At 42.3% G+C, this 21281-nt stretch overlaps 1 protein-coding gene across 3 annotated transcripts in view; it reads right to left on the reverse strand.

The window, feature by feature from the left end:
• kmt2a (lysine (K)-specific methyltransferase 2A) overlaps positions 1–21281 on the reverse strand; it is a 143151-nt gene that overhangs the window by 105045 nt on the left and 16825 nt on the right. For all 3 annotated transcript variants that reach the window (XM_068054097.1, XM_068054096.1, XM_068054098.1), the window contains exon 2: positions 4887–4965. In XM_068054097.1, coding sequence (XP_067910198.1) covers positions 4887–4965 — 79 coding nt within the window. The remainder of the gene's footprint in view (positions 1–4886; positions 4966–21281) is intronic.

Genomic DNA, 21281 nt, shown 5'->3' on the forward strand with positions numbered 1-21281 from the left:
TAGCTAGTTATTAAAAGTAAACTTTCATCAGCTGACAGCGTTTCAGGAACTTTCATCAGCTTCTACATGGAAGAATAAGAACAATGGATAAATAAAAAGTAGATGGTTGAAGGTCCAGCTAGTGAAGGGGATTTGACACATTTTACAGCTGGAAACATTTGTACTTTGTCGAACTAGAAAGACTCAGTGGTGCATTAAGTTAATACACTTTGTTTTCATCTCTGAGGTATTAGGTTGAATCTAGCCCAGGCAAATGGAATAAATCTTTCTCCTCTCACTAAGGATCGCTTGTGAAATGAGTTTAAGCTAAGAATGTTCAAGCTTTTTGTCTTCATGAACCACCTGGGTGTATACCTTGGAGCCTCATGTTCCACAAATGAAACTTAAGGACAGTTGTGGATCAACTGATAGCATTCTCACCTTGGAGTCAGAGGTTTGTGGGTTCCCACCCCAGACATTTGAGCATAAAACTCTGGGCCAACAATCCCAGTGCAGTACTGAGGGAGTGCCACATTTCAGATGATCCACAGTTGAACAATCTGCCTGCTTTGTCAGGTGAATGTAAGAGATCCCATGACACTATTTTGAAGAAGAGCAGGGGATTCTCCCTGGCGTCCTGGCCAATATTCACCCCTCAACTAATATCATTGAAAAAAATCTGATCATCACACTGTTGCTTGATGTGCGCAAATTGATTGCTGCATTTCCTACATTAAAACAGTGACTAAACTTCATAAGTACTTCATTGGCTATAATGCACTTTGGAACATCCCAAGATTATGAAAGGCGCTATATAAATGCAATTAACAATTCAGGCTTTGGAATCAAAAATACAATTTCTAAATTCACAGATGACAGCAAATTGGGAGGGATAGTCAACACTAAGGAGGACTGCAACAAATTACTAGAAGGCATTAATAAACTTGCAGAATGGGCATATAATTTGCAAACTAATTTCAACACATTACTGTATTACATTTTGGTAAGAAAAATAAGATCAAATATTACTTGGAAAAGAAGAATCTAAATTGGGTCGAGGAACGAAGTGATCTGGGAATACAATTATACAAATCATTAAAAGTTGCCATGCAGGTCAATAAGGCCATAACAAAAGCAAACCAAGCACTAGGGGTTTATTGCTAGAGGGATAGAATTGAAAAGTAGAGAAGTTATGCTAAACTTGTATTGACAGACAACACTTGTTGTAGTTTGCACAGTTCTGATTACTATTTTATAAAATGAACATTAAGGCACTGAAGAAGATGCAAAAAGATTTACAAGGATGATACCAGAATTGTGAGGTTATACCTATCAGGAAAGGAGGAACAGGGTTGGGTCTCTTCCCTTGAAAAGAGAAGGTTGAAGGCTGACCCAAGAGGCTTTTAAAATTATGAAAGGTTTTGATACAGCAGACAGAGAGGGGCTTCCATTTGAGAAGAGTAGCAAAATTAGAGGCCATCAATTCACCAAGAAATCAAATAGGGAATTCAGAAGAAATTTCTTTACCTGGAGAGCGATGAGAAAGTGCATCTGCATTAAATTTCATTTGCCACTTGTCTACCCATTCCTCCAGTCTGTCTATGTCCTCTTGAAGTTTATCACTATCCTCCCCACAGTTCACAATACTTCCAAGTTTTGTGTCATCTGCAAATTTTGAAATTGTGTCCTATACACCCAAGTCTATGTCATTAATATATATCAAGAAAAGCAGGAGTGGCAACACCAACCCCTGGGGAACCCCACTATACCTTCCCCCAGGCCGAAAAACAACCATTTACAACTACACTCTGTTTCCTGTCACTCAGCCAATTTCATAACCATGTTGCTACTGACCCTTTTAGTTCAGGGCTCTAACTTGCTGACAAGCCTATTACGTGGCACTTTATCAAATGCCTTTTGGAAGTCCATGTACACCACATCAACCCTCTCCGTTATCTCATCAAAAAACTCAAGCAAGTTGATTAAGCACGATTTGCCCTTAACAAATCCATGCTGGCTTTCCTTAATTAATCCACATTTGTCCAAGTGACTATTAATTTTGTCCTGAATTATTTCTAAATTAATTTGCAGAATGAAGGATAGAAAGCCAGTAAGGACACCAGAGAAATAAGTTGTAGATATAACAAAACCATGAATAACTGACTGACTTTGTAAGTATATTTTTCAGCAGCAGTGCAAATGAGGTGGTGGGGGAAGCAGGCATTGCTGCCAGGTGGAAGTAAGGAGTCATGGAGATGGAGTCTGAAGTATAGCTCCGGTTCTAAAAGGACATCAATTTGCACGGTCCAGTCCAGCATGAGCAAACAGCCAAGAAAGAGAGAGGAGTCAGTGGTAAGGAAGCAGAGTTTAAGGCAGGTGGCAAAAAATGGTAGCTTTGGTCCTTCTGATGTTCAGTTGGAAGGGACTGTGACTTATCCCAACTTGATGATGCAAAGGCAGTCTGACAACACAGATATTGTCATGGGATCAAGGAGAGTGATGGAAAAATAGTTTGTTATCAATGGACAGGAAAAGTTAGCCCCATGCTTACGAATAATGCCACTGTGGGTATTATGTAGATGAGAAAGAAGAGAAGGCCAAGGGTAGATCCTTGGGAGATTCCAGAGAAAGATATGTTATGCAGGAAGAAAAGCCATTGCTGGAAATATGCAGGCTATGTTCAGGCAAGTAGGAATAGAACTACGCAAGGGTAGTTCTATGGAACTGGGCAATAAGAGGAGGGGATAGCAGAGGATGATACATCAAACACTACAGAGAGGTCTGAGAGGATAAGGAGTGATAATGCACCACAGTCAAAATCACAAAGATGTCACTCACAAAACCATGAACAATTCAGCCATAAGTTGTCAATCAAAAAGCCAGAATCATATAATGTTACAGGTTACTTAGTCCATCAAGTCTGTCCAAGTATGCTTCTTTCTAGAAACCCCCAGTCTAACCCCATGCTCATACTGGCTTCTTTTGCCATTCAGCTACTTTCCCAAGCAACTGTATTATTAGCTCTAAAAATAAGTTATGAGCCTAATTTTACTGATTTAGGTGAAAAAGGAAACATTTGCAGGGCTATGGAGAAAGAGCAGGGGAAAAGACTAACTGATACCTCTCAGACAGCCAGCATAAGCATGACTGGCCGAATGGCCTCCTTCTGTGGTGAATGATTCTGGAGTGTTATTTTAGCACTGGTGTTAAAGTAGTGCTGATTGGAAAATCTACGCTATGAACCTTGCATCAAAACAGCGTGAGGCATAGCAAGCCACATTTTAATCATCCTCGGCATATAGATTTCCTAATCTCCTTTTTAATTCTTTTTGTAATTATCTTAAATGTGTGCCCTCTTATTGCCATTTCACTGCTCAGTGAAAACAAGCCATCAGTTTACCTTATAATCCATCATAATCTGAACAGGCCTTAACCTTGGTGAAAGGGAAGAAATTATGGTTTCGGGTCTTGACTGGAAACATTACCTTTGACCCTCCCTCCACTGATCCACCTAACTTGCTGAATGTTTCCAGCATTTTCTGTTTTTATTTCAGATTTCCAGCCTCTGCAGTATTCCGCTTTTTGTCACCCCTGCATCTTCTCAGCTCTAATGCAAACGCCCTATCTCGTCAAGTCTCTCTTCATAACTGCAAAAATTCACACTGGTGCAGAAGAAGTGCCTAACCTTGATGATCCCAAAAACTCACCAAAAAACTCAACCGGTACAGAAACTGAAATCTAAAACAGAAAATGCTGAAAATACTCAGCAAGTTTGGCGGCATCTGTGGGGAGAGAAACAGAATTAACGTTTCAGATCAATGGCCTTTTGTCATAAGGCACGAAAAGGCTGCTCCTCCTGGCTTCAAAAAAAATATTCTGTCTTGCTGCCAGCCCATCCACAGCCCCACCCAGGATTGCCAGTTCCCCTCCAGAATGATAGTCAGCCTGTCAGAACTGGTCATTTTTCCGTTCTCTAAAACCAGCAAACTCCATCGGAGTGCAGCTCACCAGATCAGTGCAAAATAGCCTGATAGCAGCAACGATATCAGGCAGCACCCACCAAACAAAACGGTTTGTGCCACATGTTAAAAATCAGCCCCAGGGAGTGTGTACATAATAACTTATTTACAAACAACAATATTTTCCAAATGTCTAATGGTGAGGAGTCTAGCAGCATTTAAAAACTGCTGACATAAATTCCCAGGACTCCATGCTATTTTTATAAACCTTTTTGAATTCCCAAAGGAGCAATCCCTACTATGCTCCAGTTGAAATATCAAAATGTGAGCTGGAAGAATTTACGTTTCACTAAAATGGACCTTAAAAGTTATTTTTCCTCTATTATGAATCAGATATTTTTGCACAAATTCATGGCACAAAGATCAAATTGGTAAAAGCAATCAGATGAGCTCTACCTATGGTGTATTAGCGCATTCCCCAGTGAAGCATTAAACCATGTAAACTGGAGGGCAGCAATGGGTCATAAACAGGATGTAAACAAAAAGGTCTGCTCAAATTAGGCTCCTGATTGGTACCTAAAACATCTGCTAAAAAGTATGCAAGCGTAGGTAGCAGATAAGGACAGGTCCAGACTCAGCTTTGAGGCACCTTGTGCTCCAACAACCTACTGTCCAGCTCACACAAAATTAGTTATTTGGATGAGGTATGAGTGAGCTTCCACCACCTGTGAAATTACACCCAGTGGGTGTCAGGATCTGCAGTGATACACAGAAAACAGAAGAAAGCTGGGAAGATTTAAGAAGTGTAACTTGAACCCTCGAAATTGGGCTGTTATGTTTAATGAAAGTCAACTTAAAACTTCAGCAAAATACAAAGAGTGAAATTTGTCCAATGCCGAAGGTTTTTTATGTTTATCTATTAGAAAGCACAAAAAAGACAAACTTTACCTCTTAAGGGTCTCGAATGGCATCTTGTAGGGCTTCGTACGCTGTTGTCATCTGAGCAGAAACCCAAAAATTGTTCATCCTGAAAAACAAATATAATCAAAATGTAAAATCAGAAAAACATATCTGACAGACTGCTGACTTCACCTAGACTAACAGCAAAGGGGTCTACATTGACTTTTGGACAACCAAGTGTTAGAGCACCACCCATTCCAGCGTTGCAGGCTGCGGCATTATTTAAATATGGTAATTACGTGAACTGCATCGGGGTGCCAAATAGGCATCTCAGTGCAGCTTGCCAGATTGAGCTCTCAATATGGGCCAAAGCAGCTACTAGCAAAGTAAGTTTGCCTTCTGGAGAAGATAAAGAACTTGCTTTTATATTGCCTTTCTTTACAATGAATTATTTTTAAATGCAGTCATTGTTGTTACGTCGGCAAATGGCAAACGGCGAACCTAATTTGCACAAAGCTAAGTGCCAAATGCTAAAAGTACAGAGACTCTGAATGTACTGAAACTCTATTTTTAAGGATTATTGTGCAAAGATTGGCTTGAAACAACTTTCAAGTCTCACTCGTTAGAATGGCACTGATGTTTTAACTTAAGTTTTGATTCCTATCAGTTCTTTCATCACCCCTGTCCTCAAATTTTAAATTCTCATTCATTTTCTTTAAACCCCTTTGTAGCTTCCCAGCACAAGACAGGTTGCTTTTGTTAGAGAACAAACCTGGTTATTTTGAAGCTTAATAAGCAATGTTCAGTTAATGAAAATTAGATAAACCAGACAAACTGGATCCATCCGCCATAAGTGGCACGCACCACACTGGACCTGGATCTGGCATGAGTTACACTGTACAAGTTCTCAAATAATTAATTTAGGTACTGGTATTTGATTAGATTCTGGGTGTTTTGTATAGTCTTTTCCAGCTAACTTTAGTCGGTGTCACTTTCAGAGATTGGAATGGTGCTGCACCCCCTAACCCAATAGATCCATAAAAACCAGCCTTTTTTTTCACCTTTCTATAGTGCTTTTCATGGCCAGAGGATGTCTCAAAGCGTTTTACAGCCAATGAGTACTTTTAAAGCACAGCAACCACTTTGCGCACTGCAAGTTCCCACCAACAACAATGTGACCATGACCAGATCATCTGTTTTGGTGATGTCAACTGAAGGATGAATACTGGCCAGAACACCAGGAAGATCTTACTCACTCTTCTTCAAAATAGTGTCATGGGATTTTTTCCGTCCATCTCTGAGGGCAGACATCTCATATGAAAGACTATCAAAAGAGTGCAGCAAGGCTAGACTACCATCCACCACTTGGAAAGGCTGTTGACCCTGTCCCAAATCCTGGGAATTAGGTTGTTTTAATAATCAAACAGGTGCTATGGACAGAACGATAATGCTGACAAGCATGAGATCAGGGGGAGGGAAGATTGGGTAGTCAGGAGCTGGGTTAAAAGAATGAGTTGGAGTAACATCATGAATGACTCATTTTTTCGAGAGTGGAAATGTGTGGAGGAGAAAGAACATGTCAGGTGTCCTATGTGGAGCTTGGAAATAACAGTTCAGTGGAATACTAACCATAATTGTAACAAAACAGACACAGGTTGGAGTTGAGAAAACGATCACCTACCAGGCAACCATTTTTCTTGCATCTTGGGTGAGAGGGTGCGAGAAGAGCCTCCTCCAATATACAAGCAGTATTCAAGACTGGGGCAGACTTAGATATTACAGAGACACAAGAGCTGCTGGAGGGGAAAAAATTGTTTGTCAAAGGCAAAATTAAGTTTTCCCCCTTCCTGCTCTCTTTCACCAGCTGAGAAAATAGACAGATGATCGATTCCAAGGCCTCTGCCAACACTGTTTTATAGAGAACACAAGATGAGTGCACAGAATGAAGCTGCCTCTAATTTACCCATTCCTGTATTGCGCAACTGAGATTGCAATCTCTGAGGAAATATGGACATGAGCCTTTGTCTTGTCACTGTGTTGCACCACCCTACTTAGCCCTTTTTATTTGTTTAGTCTTTATCTTATCCCCGCCTCTTCATTAATACTCCATTTTGTGCAGATGCTCTGCCTTTCCAATCAATTTTTATTTGATGGATAAAGTAGCTTTCCTCTCCACACACTCCCAATAGTCAATACATGAAAGACTCCCAGAGAAGAGAGCTGTTTCAGGGTCAACTGGTATTCTTAAAATGGGAGGTGCATCAATATCTGCCGAGTCGGGCAATTAACGGTTACAGAAACAGGCCGTACATCCCAAATCTGGCGGATCGTATCAAACAACATGTCCCTTCTGCTGTTCGCAACGGGCAAGATACATGGCGTACCCAACCAGCCCGTGCTTGCAAAACTCAAAACACAGTGTCCAACATTAGATGTGATTCCGCAATTGGACAACATTTGCTAAATAATACAGTGTGCTAAGAATTACGCTGACACCCAATTTAAGATTGTCAGTAGGGCTTGCAGTGTGGCGCGCAGTGTGGCGCATTTGCACGTACTGGAAGCTACATATATTAATACACAGGGCCCTGTTCTTTACAGACAGGAAGAATACATACAAACATTACGACTGTTTCAGCTGAACAAAATAAGTGACAGCCATTCACTGGTTCATTCCTCAGGGCAATGCCTTGACCAAACAGAGTCAAGCTGCCTGGTTTAAATTTCAAACAAAGCTTGGCAGTTAACTGTCAGTCACTGTAAACTGTTGCATTCTCCATGGCAACGCCTCTATCAATCAGAGTTCACGTGCCAACCTATCAGCACTCTCTTCTCATAGTGTAAGTTGTAGTTTTTCCTTACATTGGTTATTCTTTCGATAGTCCTGATGATTGCAAGACAAAAAAAGCTTCAACAACAAGTCTCCATTTTCAGCAATACTCAAGGTTACAGAAATATTAAAAGCTTGAGTTTTTTCAGGGGAGTTTGTCTTTAAAGTAGGGGATTAACAGGTGGGTGAAAAGGAAGTCCATGACAGAACAGTCCTAAATAGAATATAAACAGAAAACACTGTAAATACTCAGCATGCCAGGCACCATCTGTACAGCAGTCATAAATGGATGCTGGATGGAATAGGCTTGATAAGTGGTATTTTCTCATTCTAGGCTTTTTCTTATGGGTAATCAGCAAGACCAGGAAACATGCATTTGTGGGTACCAGCCAACTTAAAAAGATGAGAATTTTGGTGGATACAAGATTAGCAATGTTGACTGCCATCTTACAATAAATTAGTCTGTGTTTTGGGTACAGTTTCCAGGGTTTATCTTATTCATGGTAGCCTTATATGCAAATATTTATGGTAACACTTCTTTGCTACTGTTTCTGGCTTTCAACAGCTTGCGCGGGGTGTGGAAGCAAACATTTTTTTGAAACATGCATCTCCAGTGGGAAATACCCTAATCATTCTGCAAATGTACAGCAATGTGGTTGAAAAAGAGTCATATTTTCCTTCACCTACTCAAACCTATCCTGCACTTGTAAATGCTTTTTGTAATAACTGCTCAGTATCTATTCCCATTTATGCAATCTCCTGAGGCCACAACTTTTAATTTGCACTCCAGCATAATCTGCTGATATAGCATACTGCAGTTGTGGCAGGTAAGGTAGTGCTATAAATATACAATATACTTATTAAAATATCATGAAATTCACTCATAGCTTAGGGGGTAAATGGATTTACATGGTATTGTACTGAGTCTCACAGCCATCCATTCAACTGCAGACTTCATTGCAGCCTTGGTCCAAATATGGACAAAAGGGCTGAACTCAAGAGATGAGGTTCAGAGTGACTGCCCTTGACAAAAGGGGAGCATTAGACCAATTGTGGTATCAAGGAACCCAAGCAATATTGAAGCCAATACGAAATCAAAGGGAAAACGCTCCACTGGTTGGAGTCATACGTAGCACAAAGGAAGATGGTTGTGGTTGTTGCAGGCCAATCATCCCAGCCCCAGCACATCGCTGCATGAGTTCCTCATGGTAGTGTCCTAGGCCCAACAATCTTCAGCTGTTTCATCAATGACATTCCCTCTCCATCATAAGGTCAGAATTGGGGATGTTCACTGATGATTAGTGTTCAGCACCACTCACAACTCCTGAGGTACTGAGGCAGTCCTTGCCAGCAAGTAGCAAGACCTGATCATCATTTAGGCTTTGGCTGATAAGTGCCAAATAACATTTATTCCACACGAGTGCCAGGCAATGACCACCTCCAACAAGAGATTCTAACCATCTCCCCTTGACATTCAACGGCAATACCAATCACTAAATCCCCCACCATCAATATCCTGGGGGTTACCATTGACCAGAAATTTAACTGGACCAGCCATTTAAATACCATGGCTACAAGAGCAGGTTAAAGGCTGGGAATTCTGCGGTGCATAACCCACCTCTCGACTCCCCAAATTCTGTCCACCATCGAAAAGGCACAAGTCAGGAGCGTAATGGAATACTCTCTACTTGCCTGGATGAGCACAGCTCCAACAACGCTTAAGCAGCCCACTTGATCGGCACCCCTCCACCACCGGCAGACAGTGGCAGCAGTGTGCACCATCTACAAGATGCACTGCAGCAACTCACCAAGGCTCCTTTGACAGCACCTTCCAAACCCACAACCTCTATCACCCAGAAGAACAAGGGCAGCAGACGCATGGGAACACCGCCACCTCCAAGTTCCCCTCCAAGCCACACACCATTCGGACTTGGAACTATATCGCTGTTCCTTCACTGCCACTGGATCAAAATCCTGGAACTCCCTTCCACTGTACCTACACCACATGGAGTGAGGTGGTTCAAGAAGGTCGGTGCTTGATGGTCAGCACAGGCATGTTGGGCCAAAGGACCAGTTTCTGTGCTGTAAAACTCGATGACTCACCACCTTCTCAAGGGCAATTGGGGATGGGTAATAAATGCTGTCCTTGCCAATGACACACATATCCCTGGAACGAATAAAAAAAAACACGATTTTGGTTCGCTCTAGGCTGAGTAAGCTTTCTTCTGTTGGAACAGTGATAGGGATACAACAATTGGTCTTAGTACCTTTTGTTACAAAGTTGGCGAGAGGATTGGCTAGCGTTTCCTCTCCTAGCCACTATCCAGTCAGCCTCACTCAACAGTGCAAGTGTGAAATTTGGGTTCTATAGTGATGCCATCCAGAATCAAATAATGCATTTACTGAGAAGGTTCACTTATGAACAATGCCCTGTTTGCCCTGGAGCTCTCCCCCAACAAATGTCAGCACTTTCACGAGAGATGGGGTGAAAAACGATGCTTTACAATGAAGAGTGAAATGCTACCTCCAGTTATGAAGCCACCAATTCTACAGATACTCACAGAATCACAGAATAATACAGTGCAGAAGAGGCCCTTCGGCCCATCGAGTCTGCACCGATGCATTAAAAACACCTGACCTGTCTACCTAATCCCATTTGCCAGCACTTGGCCCATAGCCTTGAATGTTATAACGTGCCAAGTGCTCATCCAGGTACTTTTCAAAGGATGTGAGGCAACTTGCCTCTCCCACTCTCCCAGGCAGGGCATTCCAGACCGTCACCACCCTCTGGGTAAAAAAGTTCTTCCTCAAATCCCCCTTAAACCTCCCGCACCTCACCTTAAACTTGTGACCCCTCGTAACTGACCTTTCAACTAAGGGAAACAGCTGCTCCCTATTCACCCTGTCCATGCCCCTCATAATCTTGTACACCTCGATCAGGTCACCCCTCAGTCTTCTCTGCTCCAGTGAAAACAACCCAAGCCTATCCAACCTCTCTTCATAGCTTAAATATTCCATCCCAGGCAACATCCTGGTGAATCACCTCTGCACCCCCTCCAATGCAATCACATCCTTCCTATAATGTGGCGACCAGAATTGCACACAGTACTCCAGCTGTGGCCTTACTAAAGTTCTGTACAACTCCAACATGACCTCCCTGCTTTTGTAATCTATGCCTCGATTGATAAAGGCAAGTGTCCCATATGCCTTTTTCACCACCCTATTAACCTGCCCTTCTGCCTTCAGAGATCTATGGACAAACACGCCAAGGTCCCTTTGTTCCTCGGAACTTCCCAGTGTCAGGCCATTCATTGAATACTTCCGTGTCACATTACTCCTTCCAAAGTGCATCACCTCACACTTTTCAGTGTTAAATCCCATCTGTCACTTTTCTGCCCATTTGACCATCCCGTCTATATCTTCCTGTAACCTAAGACACTCCACCTCACTCGGCCAATCTTTGTGTCATCCGCGAACTTAATGATCCTACCCTCCACATAGTCATCTATGTCGTTTATATAAATGATAAACAATAGGGGACCCAGCACAGATCCCTGTGGTACGCCACTGGACACTGGCTTCCAGTCACTAAAACAGCCGTCTGTCATCACTCTCTGTCTCCTACAACTAAGTCAATTTTGAATCCACCTTATCAAGTTACCTTGTATCCCATGTGCATTTGTTTTCTTGATAAGTCTCCCATGTGGGACCTTGTCAAAGGCTTTGTTGAAATCCATATAAACTACATCAACTGCACTACCCTCATCTACACACCTGGTCACATGCTCAAAAAATTCAATCAAATTTGGTAGGCATGACCTCCCTCTGACAAAGCTATGCTGACTATTCCTAATCAAATTTTGCCTCTCCAAGTGGTGATAGATTCTCTCCTTCAGAATTTTCTCCAATAGTTTCCCTACCGCTGACATGAGACTCACTGGTCTGTAGTTCCCTGGCTTATCTCTGCAACCTTTCTTAAATAGTGGGACCACATTAGCTGTTCTCCAGTCCTCTGGCACCTCCCCTGTGGCCAGAGAGGAATTAAAAATTAGGGTCAGAGCCCCTGCAATCTCCACCCTCGCCTCCCACACCACCCTGAGACACAAATCGTCCGGACCTGGAGATTTGTCCACTTTTAAGCCTTCCAAAACCTCCAATACCTTGTCACTCCTTATGACAATTTACTCAAGAATCTCACAGTCTCTCTCTCCAAGTTCCATATCTACATCCTCATTCTCTTGGGTGAAGACAGATGTGAAGTGTTCATTCAACACCCTACCAATGTCCTCTGGCTCCACCCACAAATTTCCCCCTTGGTCCCTAATGGGTCCTACTCTTTCCCTGGTTATCCTCCTCCCATTGATATACTTATAGAATATCTTGGGATTTTCCCTACTTTTACCAGCCAGAGCTTTCTCATATCCCCTCTTTGCTCTCCTAATTGCTTCCTTAAGCTCCATCCTACACTTTCTGTATTCCACTAATGCTTCCATTGATTTGCTCTCCTTGTATTTGCTAAAAGCCTCTCTTTACCTTCTCATCATACCCTGAATGTTTCTGGTCATCCATGGTTCTCTGGGCTTGTTGCTCCGACCTATTACCCTAGAGGGAACATGTTGGGCCTGTACCCTCCCCATTTCCTTTTTGAATGCCCCCCACTGCTCTTCTGTAGATTTCCCAACAAGTAACTCTTTCCAGTCTACCTTGGCCAGATCCTGCCTTATTTAACTAAAATTCGCTCTCCCCCAATCCAAAACCTTTTTTTGCAACTTGTCTATTTCTTTCTCCATAACAAGCTTAAATTGTGCCATGTTATGGTCGCTATCACCAAAATGCTCCCCCACCAACACATAAACCACCTGTCGGGCTTCATTCCTCAGAATTAGGTACAGCACTGCACCCTCCCTTGTTGGATCCTCTACATATTGAGCTAAAAAGTTCTCCTGTATACATTTTAAGAACTCCACTCCATCTAAGCCCTTAACACGATGACTATCCCAATTAATGTTGGGAAAGTTGAAATCACCTAATATATTTACCCTATTATTTTTACACACCTCTGCAAATTGCTCACATATTTGCTCCTCAATTTCCCGCTGACTATCTGGGGGTCTATAATAAACACCTAGCAATGTGGCTGTCCCTTTTTTATTCCTAAACTCTACCCATAAAGCTTCATTTGATGCCCCCTCCAAGATATCATCTCTCCTTACTGCAGTAACTGACTCCTTAACTAATAATGCAATGCCCCTTCCTCTGCCTCGCCTGAAGATTCTATATCCCAGGATATTGAGCTGCCAATCCTGCCCTTCCCTCAACCATGTCTCAGTGATGGCTACTATATCACAATTCCACGTGTCAATCATTGCCCTTAACTCTTAACTCATCCGTTTTACAATCATTGCCCTTAACTCATCCGTTTTACTCGAATTCTGTTGTACTGCTCAAAGACAAAAAAAACTGCACTTCTCTCCCTCATGCAAGTTTCTCCACTTGCCTCCGGGTCACTAATGCTCTCTTCCATTTTGTTTTTCACTCTCACTTTCTTCCTCCTTACAGTTCTTGCACTTTTATTTTTGCCACTTTTCCTCAGTCCTTATAGAAACACAGAACAATAGGAGTAGGCCATTTGGCCCTTGGAGCCTGCACTGCCATTCAATTACGATCATGGCTGATTATCCAAACTCAGTACCCTGTTCCTGCTTTCTCCCCATATCCCTTTAGCCCTAAGAACTATATCTAACTCTTTCCTGAATATATTTAATGATTTGGCCTCAACTGCTTTCTGTGGTAGAGAATTCCACAGGTTCACCACTCTCTTGGTGAAGAAATCCCTCCTCATCTCAGTCCTAAGTGGCTTACCCCTTATCCTTAGACTGTGACCCCTGGTTCTGGACTCCCCCACTATCGGGAACATCCTTCCTGCATCTAGTCTGTCCAGTCCTGTTAGAATTTTGTAGGTTTCTATGAGATCCTCTCTCATTCTTCTAAACTCTAGCGAATACAAGCATAATCAACCCAATCTCTCTTCATACGTCAGTCCTGCCATCCTAGGGATCAATCTGGTGAACCTTCGCTGCACTCCCTCCATATTAAGAATATCCTTCCTCAGATAAGGAGACCAAAACTGCACACAATACTCCAGATGTGGTCTCACCAAGGTCTTGTATAATTGCAGCAAGACATCCTTGCTCCTGTACTCGAATCCTCTCGCTATGAAAGCCAACATACCATTTGCCTTTTTAACTGCCTGCTGCACCTGCACGCTTACTTTCAGGGACTGGTGCACAAGGACGCCCAGGTATCGCTGCACCTCCCCCTTTCCTAATCTATCGCCGATCAGATAATAATCTACCTTTCTGTTTTTGCCACCAAAGTGGATAACCTCACATTTATCCACATTATACTGCATCTGCCATGTATCTGCCCACTCATTCAACCTGTCCAAATCACACTGGAGCTTCTCTGCATCCTCCTCACAGTTTACACTCCCACCCAGCTTTGTGTCGTCTGCAAACTTGGATATATTACATTTAATTCCCTTATCTATATCATTAATATATAATGTGAATAGCTGGGGTCCTAGCACTGATCCCTGCAGTACCCCACTAGTCACTGCCTGCCACTTGGAAAAAGACCCGTTTATTCTTACTCTTTGTTTCCTGTCTGCCAACCAGTTCTCCATCCATGTGAGTACCTTACCCCCAATCCTATGTGTTTTAATTTTGCACGCTAATCTCTTATGTGGGACCTTATCGAAAGCCTTCTGAAAGTCCAAATACACCACATCCACTGGTTCTCCCTTATCTACTCTATTAGTTACATCCTCAAAAAATTCCAGTAAATTTGTAAATCCATGTTGACTTTGTCCGATCCTGTCACTGTTTTTCACGTGCTCTATTATATCTTTTATAAGGACTCTAGCATTTTCCCCAATACTGATGTCAGGCTAACCGGTCGATAATTCCCTGTTTTCTCTCTACCTCCTTTTTTAAATAGTGGGGTCACATCAGCTACCCTCCAATCCGTTGGAAATGTTCCAGAGTCTAGAGAATTTTGAAAAATGACCAGCAATGCATCTACTATTTCTAGGGCCGCTTCCTTAAGTACTCTGGGATGTAGATTATCAGGCCCGCGGGATTTATCAGCCTTCAATCCCAATTTCCCGAACACCATTTCCCGACTAATACTGATTTCATACAGTTCCTCCTTCTCACTAGACCCTATGTTCCCCAACATTTCTGGGAGGTAATTTGTGTCCTCCTTTGTGAAGACAGAACCAAAGTATGTATTTAATTGGCCTGCCATTTCTTTGTTCCCCATTATAAATTCCCCCGTTTCTGACTGTAAGGGACCCACATTTGTCTTCACTAATCTTTTTCTCTTCACATATACAATACAGACTGCAATTTTAGTTAGATTAGGGTATTAAGGGTTACAAAATCAACATGGGTAGATGGAGTTCAGATATAAATCAGCCATAACCTAAGTGAATGGTGGAACAGGATCAAGGGGCAGAATGGCCTTCTCCTGTTCCTAAGTGAATCAGGCCAAGTGTTCCTGGTAACCATGTGACTGACAATGCATTATCAGGTAGATGACTGTTTTATTTACATACAAGTAGACATTATGTTCACCTTACTGAATAGATGCTTGACGTTCTTTGCCTAGAAAAACATGTGGCTGAGTCAAGCCCCTGGACCTTGTTTTATGTGGCTTATATGACATCATGGAAACTCAGTGTCAAAACAATTTCACTTTATACTCTCTCAATATCTAATATTTCACCTTTGAGTCACGTATTTGCTTATATTTAAGCAGGAAAGGATCCACCCTTGTTGTAAATCAAATATAAATTCCTCTCAATACAAGTGACACGAGCTGTGTTCAGCGAAGGACAGTTTGTTTTTATTTGCAATGGTCTTGTAGTATAGAAACTTTGAAAACTAATTACACACAGCCAAATATTATGGTCAAGAATTATAAGAGGGGTGAATTGAGACACTCATGCAAGTTGCAACCATAATCTTAACTAGATTACATTACAATCAAAGTCACTTACTGCCAGTATTTTCTTTATATAACATATTGCATTGCTAGAGGGACTTTTTTTGTTGCTTTTCCCGGAAGATTTTTGTACCGCAGATATGAGAGAGTGTAGTAAAATACCTTGCGGCACCAACAAAAAGGTATAACTGAATTGCAAGTGAATACTTTCTTGTTCTTTATAAGAGAAATAAAACTGGCAGTAGCACTCGTCATACTGTTTCCACTGTTCCCCTATTTAACAAGTGCAAGGAGCTCATGGGCTTCTTCCTCCAGCTCAAGCCACATTTGTCAAAAAGATTCTCCCCAGTCCTAGCCCTGAACTCGCATCTTTGTCCAGTTTCTCTATCTTCCCTCAGACCCTCTCCAAACTTTTTTTTGTCCGGAATACCCACTTCCTGCTCTCTCGATCCTATTCCAAACAAACTGACCATCCAATTCCTTTTTGGCCCCCATGTTAGCTGATACTGTTAATAGTTCCCTCTCCTTCAAATCTGCCATCAACCCCTCCTCAAAAAAAATCCACCCGAGATCCCTCTGTTCTTGCAAATTACCATCTGATCTCCAACCTCCCTTTCATCTCCAAAGTTTTTGAATGTGCTCTTGCCTCTCAAATCCACTCCATCTGTCCCGCAGCACCATGTCTGAACCCTTCCAATCAGGTTTCTGTCACACCACAGCACGGAAATCGATCAGTCACAAACGACATCCTATGTGATTCTGGCTGTAGTAAACTATCCCTCTTTATCCTTCTCAACCTGTCTGCAGTCTTTGACATAGCTGACCACATTATCCTCCTCCAAGGCCTCATCTCAGTCATCCAGTTGAATGGGACTGCCCTCAGCTGGTTCCATTCCTACCTATCTAATCATAACCAGAGAATCACCTACAATGGCTTCTTTTCCCACTCCTGCACTGTTACCTCTGGAGTCCCTCAAGGATCTATCTTGAACTCCTCCAATTTCTCATCTACATTCTTCCCCTTGGCAACGTCACCCAAAAAAACACAAAAAGTATCACATGTGCACTGACAATGCCCAGCTCTACCTCATTACCACCTTTCCCAACCCCTCCTCTGTCTCCAATTTGTCACGCTGCTAGTACAGCATCCAGTGCTGGAGGAGCAGAAATTTCCTCCAACTAAATAGAAAACAACAAAGCCAATATTTTCAATCCCTGCCACGAGCTCCATTCACTAAACATCAACAGCATCCCTCCCCCAGCCACTGTCTGAGTCTGAAGCAAACCATTCACAACTTTAATGTGCACTTGATCTCGAGATGAGTTTCTGACCCTCTCTCCATTGCATCACCACTGAAGCTATCAGGTGCACGTTACAGCGCAAACATTTGCAAGTTGAAGGGTGCAGAAAAACATCTAGCTCAAAGGGCACAGGGCTAGATGCTCCACTCCAGCAAAATCTGGGCCAATCTGTTTAATGCATTCCCTCCTTTTATTGTGGGCAGCCTCTCCCTCAGCAACACTGCCATTTCCACCACCCTAGCATTTGGCTCCGCCACTGCCTCAGCTCATAGAGTCAAATTCAGACACAGTGTTCCAGATTCCAACCACCCTCAGTGAAAAAAACTTTCCTCAACTCCCCTATCTCTGTAACCTCTGTGCTCCTCCATTTTTGCCCTCTTGCAGATCCCCAATTTTAATCACTCCACCATTGGCGGCTTTGCCATCAGCAGCCTCGGCCCTAAACTTGGACTTTTCTCTAAACCTCGACACCTTTCTCTTCCCTTAAGATGAACTTTAAAACCTAGTTCTGATGAAGGGTCACTGACCTGAAACGTTAACTCTGCTTCTCTCTCCACACATGCTGCCAGACCTGCTGAGTATTTCCAGCGTTTCTTGTTTTTATTTCAGATTTCCAGCATCCGCAGTACTTTGCTTTTATTAAAAACTAATTCACCTGTCCTAATATCTTAAGAGACTCGGTGACAAATATGGATCGATAATGCTCCTGTACGAGAGTGTCTTGGGATGTTTTACTATGTTAAGGCTGCTATATAAATGAAAGTTGTTATTACCTGAATGGGTGGCACAATGGCGCAGTGGTTAGCACCGCAGCCTCACAGCTCAAAGGACCCGGGTTCGATTCTGGGTACTGCCTGTGCGGAGTTTGCAAGTTCTCCCTGTGACTGCGTGGGTTTTCGCCGGGTGCTCCGGTTTCCTCCCACAGCCAAAGACTTGCAGGTGATAGGTAAACTGGCCGTTGTAAATTGCCCCTAGTGTAGGTAGGTGGTAGGGAATACGGGATTACTGTAGGGTTAGTATATAGGGTGGTTGTTGGTCGGCACAGACTCAGTGGGCCGAAGGGCCTGTTTCTGTGCTGTATCTCAAAAATTAAAAAAAAAAAATTTTAAACCTGTATGGTGGATTTTTATCTTGGCTATAATGCCCACTTTACAGAAAGGAGCAAAACATTTTTTTTAAAAACTTAGACTATATTTTATAAAAATTAACATAGTGGTGAGGAGTTTAAAGTGGCATTCAACCTTGAGGTTCTGCTGATGAAATGGTAAACAAATTAAATGCAAGATTGGAAACATTAGGTAGAATGGTCAAGCGTACAATACAGGCACAGCTCTCCTGGTCCAAATCTTTAATGTTTCACAGTAACAGGTGCAAGACTTGTTGACATGAAGCAGATCTGGTTATATGTGCACTCATTAAAGACAGCTTCCTTAATTAAGTTGTTGAGATGTAAATTCTACTTTTATCCATTTTTCTGCCACTATCACACACATTATATACACAATTAATTCACTCCCTTTCAAGTTTTTTCTTTGTATATACAGGATACACTGTCCCTTCTCAGAATTCACCTTTTTCGATGGACCTCAAACTTTCATGAGATTTGTTTATTTACGGGTAAATATTGGAGCTTTTATTTATTAGAGGCGGAACTACTTTTTGAAATATAATGGAAGCTTGGCTTAAAGAGGGGCAAAAATGGAAGCTTAACATCTCTGGATATAGAGTTTTCTATGGCAGGATAGAGAAGGGGATAAAAAAGGAGAGGGTGTCGCAGTATTGGTTAAAGAATCGATTACAGCTGAGAGAAGGGATGACATGCTAAACGAATCATCAAATGAGACCATATGGGTTGAGCTCAGAAATAGAAAAGGGGCAGCCACACTACTAGGAGTGTACCATTGATCCCCAAATAGTGAGAGGGAGATAGAAGAATATGTAGGCAAATTTCGGAGTGCAAAAAGTATAGGGCAATAATAGTGGGAGATTTCAACTACTCTAATATCAACTGGGATACAAACTGAGGGCACAAAATTCTTGAACTGCATTCAAGAGACTTTTTTAGCCAGCACGTAACAAGCCCAATGAGAGGGGGCACAATTCTAGATTTAAATCTTAGAAAATGAAGCTGGGCAAGTAGATGAAGTAGCAGTGGGTGACCATTTTGGAGATAGTGACCATAATACAGTTAGATTTAACATTATTATGGAAAAGGACAAAGACAAAACAGGAGCAAAAGTTCTAAATTGGGCGAAGGCAAATTTTATGAAGCTGAGAGGTGACCTGGCGAAAGTGGACTGGATACAGCTCCTTGAAAGAAAATTAGTGGCAAACCAGTGGGAGGCATTCAAAAGCGAGATTCTACGGGCACAGTGTAGACATGTCCCCACAAAGAAAAAGGGTGGTACTGCCAAATCTAGAGCCTCCTGGTTAACTAGAAGCATACAAGCTTATGACAGTCACAAAAAAATTAATACTTTAGAAAGTCTAGGGGTGAAGTAAAAACGAGAATTAGGAAAGCAAAGAGAGGACAGGAAAATTATTCGCAGATAAGGTCAAGGAAAAGCCAAAGAGCAAAAGAATAACTAAGGAAAGGGTAGGGCCTAACAGAGATGTACAAGGGAACTTATGCGTGGATGCAGAAGATGTGGGCAGGGTTCTTAATGAGCTTTTTATCTGTCTTCACAAAGGAGAGGGATGATGCAGACATTATAGTTAAAGAGGAGTGTGAAATATCAGATACGATAAGCATAATGAGAGAGGAAGTACTAAAGGGTCTGACATCCTTGAAAGTGGATGAATCACCAGGGCCAGATGGATTGTATCCCAGACTGTTAAAGGAAGCCACAGAGGAAATAGCGGATGCTCTGAGGATCATCTTCAAATCCTCACTAGATACAGGAGAGGTACCAGAGGATTGGAGGTCTGCGAATGTTGTACCATTGTTTAAAAAGGGTGCGAGGGATAGATCAAATAATTATAGGCTGGTCAGTCTGACCTTGGTGGTGGGCAAATTATTAGAATCAATTCTGAGAGATAGGATAAACTGCCACTTAGAAAGACACGGATTAATCAGGAATAGTCAGCATGGATTTGTTAAGGGACAGTCATGTCTTACTAACTTAATTGAATGTTTTGAGCAAGTAACAAGGAGGATTGATGAGGTTAGTGCAGTGGATGTTCTCTACATGGATTTTAGTAAGGCATCTGACAAGGTTCCATATGGCAGACTGGTCAGAAAAGTAAAAGCCCATGGGATACAGAGGAATGTGGCAAGTTGGATCCAAAATTGGCTGAGTGACAGGAAACAAAGGGTAATGGTTGACGGATGTTTTTGTGAATGGAATGCAGTTTCCAGTGGCGTGCCACAAGGCTCAGTGTTGGGTCCCTTGCTGTTTGTGGTATTAATAAATGATTTGTACTTCCATATGGGAGACATGATTGGGAAATTTGCAGATGACACAAAAATTAGCCATGTAGTTGACAGCAAAGAGGACAGCCGTAGACTCCAAAATGATATCAATGGTTTGGTTGAGTGGATGGAAAATTGGCAAATGGAATTCAATCCAGAGAAGTGTGAGGTAATGAATTTGGGGAGGGCAAACAATGCAAGGGAATACATAATAAAGAGGAGGATATTGAGTGGGATAGAGGTAGTGAGAGACCTTGGGGTGCATGTCCACAGGTCCCTGAAGGTGGCAGGACAGGTAAATAAAGTTAAAAAGGCATATGGAATGCTTTCCTTTATTGGCCGAAGTATAGAATACAAAAGCAGGGATGTAATGCTGGAACTGTATAAAACGCTGGTTAGGCCACTGCTGGAGTTCTGTGTACGGTTCTGGTCGCCACATTACAGGAAGGACAGTGTTGCTCTAGAGAGTACAGAGGAGATTTACAAGAATGTTGCCAGGGCTTGAAAATTGCAACTATAAAAAAAAAAGACTGGCTAGGCTAGGGTTGTTTTCCCGACAACAGAGGAGACTGAGCAGTGACTTAATTGAAGTGTACAAAATTATGAGGGGTCTAGATAGAGCCGAAGGGAAGGACTAGTTTCCCTTAGCAGAGCGGTCAATTACCAGGGGGCACAGATTTAAGGTGATTGGTAGATGGAACGTGAGAAAAGATTTTTTCACCCAGAGGGTGGTGGGTGTCTGGAATTCACTGCTTGGATCAGTGGTGGAGGCAGAAATCCTCAACTCATTTAAAAAGTACCTGGACCTACACCTGAAGTGCTGTAACCTACAAGGATACGGACCAGGTACTGGGAGGTGGGATTAGATTGAGCGGCTAGTTTTTTCTGCCGG

This window comes from Heterodontus francisci, chromosome 22 (genome assembly GCF_036365525.1).
Source record: "Heterodontus francisci isolate sHetFra1 chromosome 22, sHetFra1.hap1, whole genome shotgun sequence".
NCBI lineage: Eukaryota > Metazoa > Chordata > Chondrichthyes > Heterodontiformes > Heterodontidae > Heterodontus > Heterodontus francisci.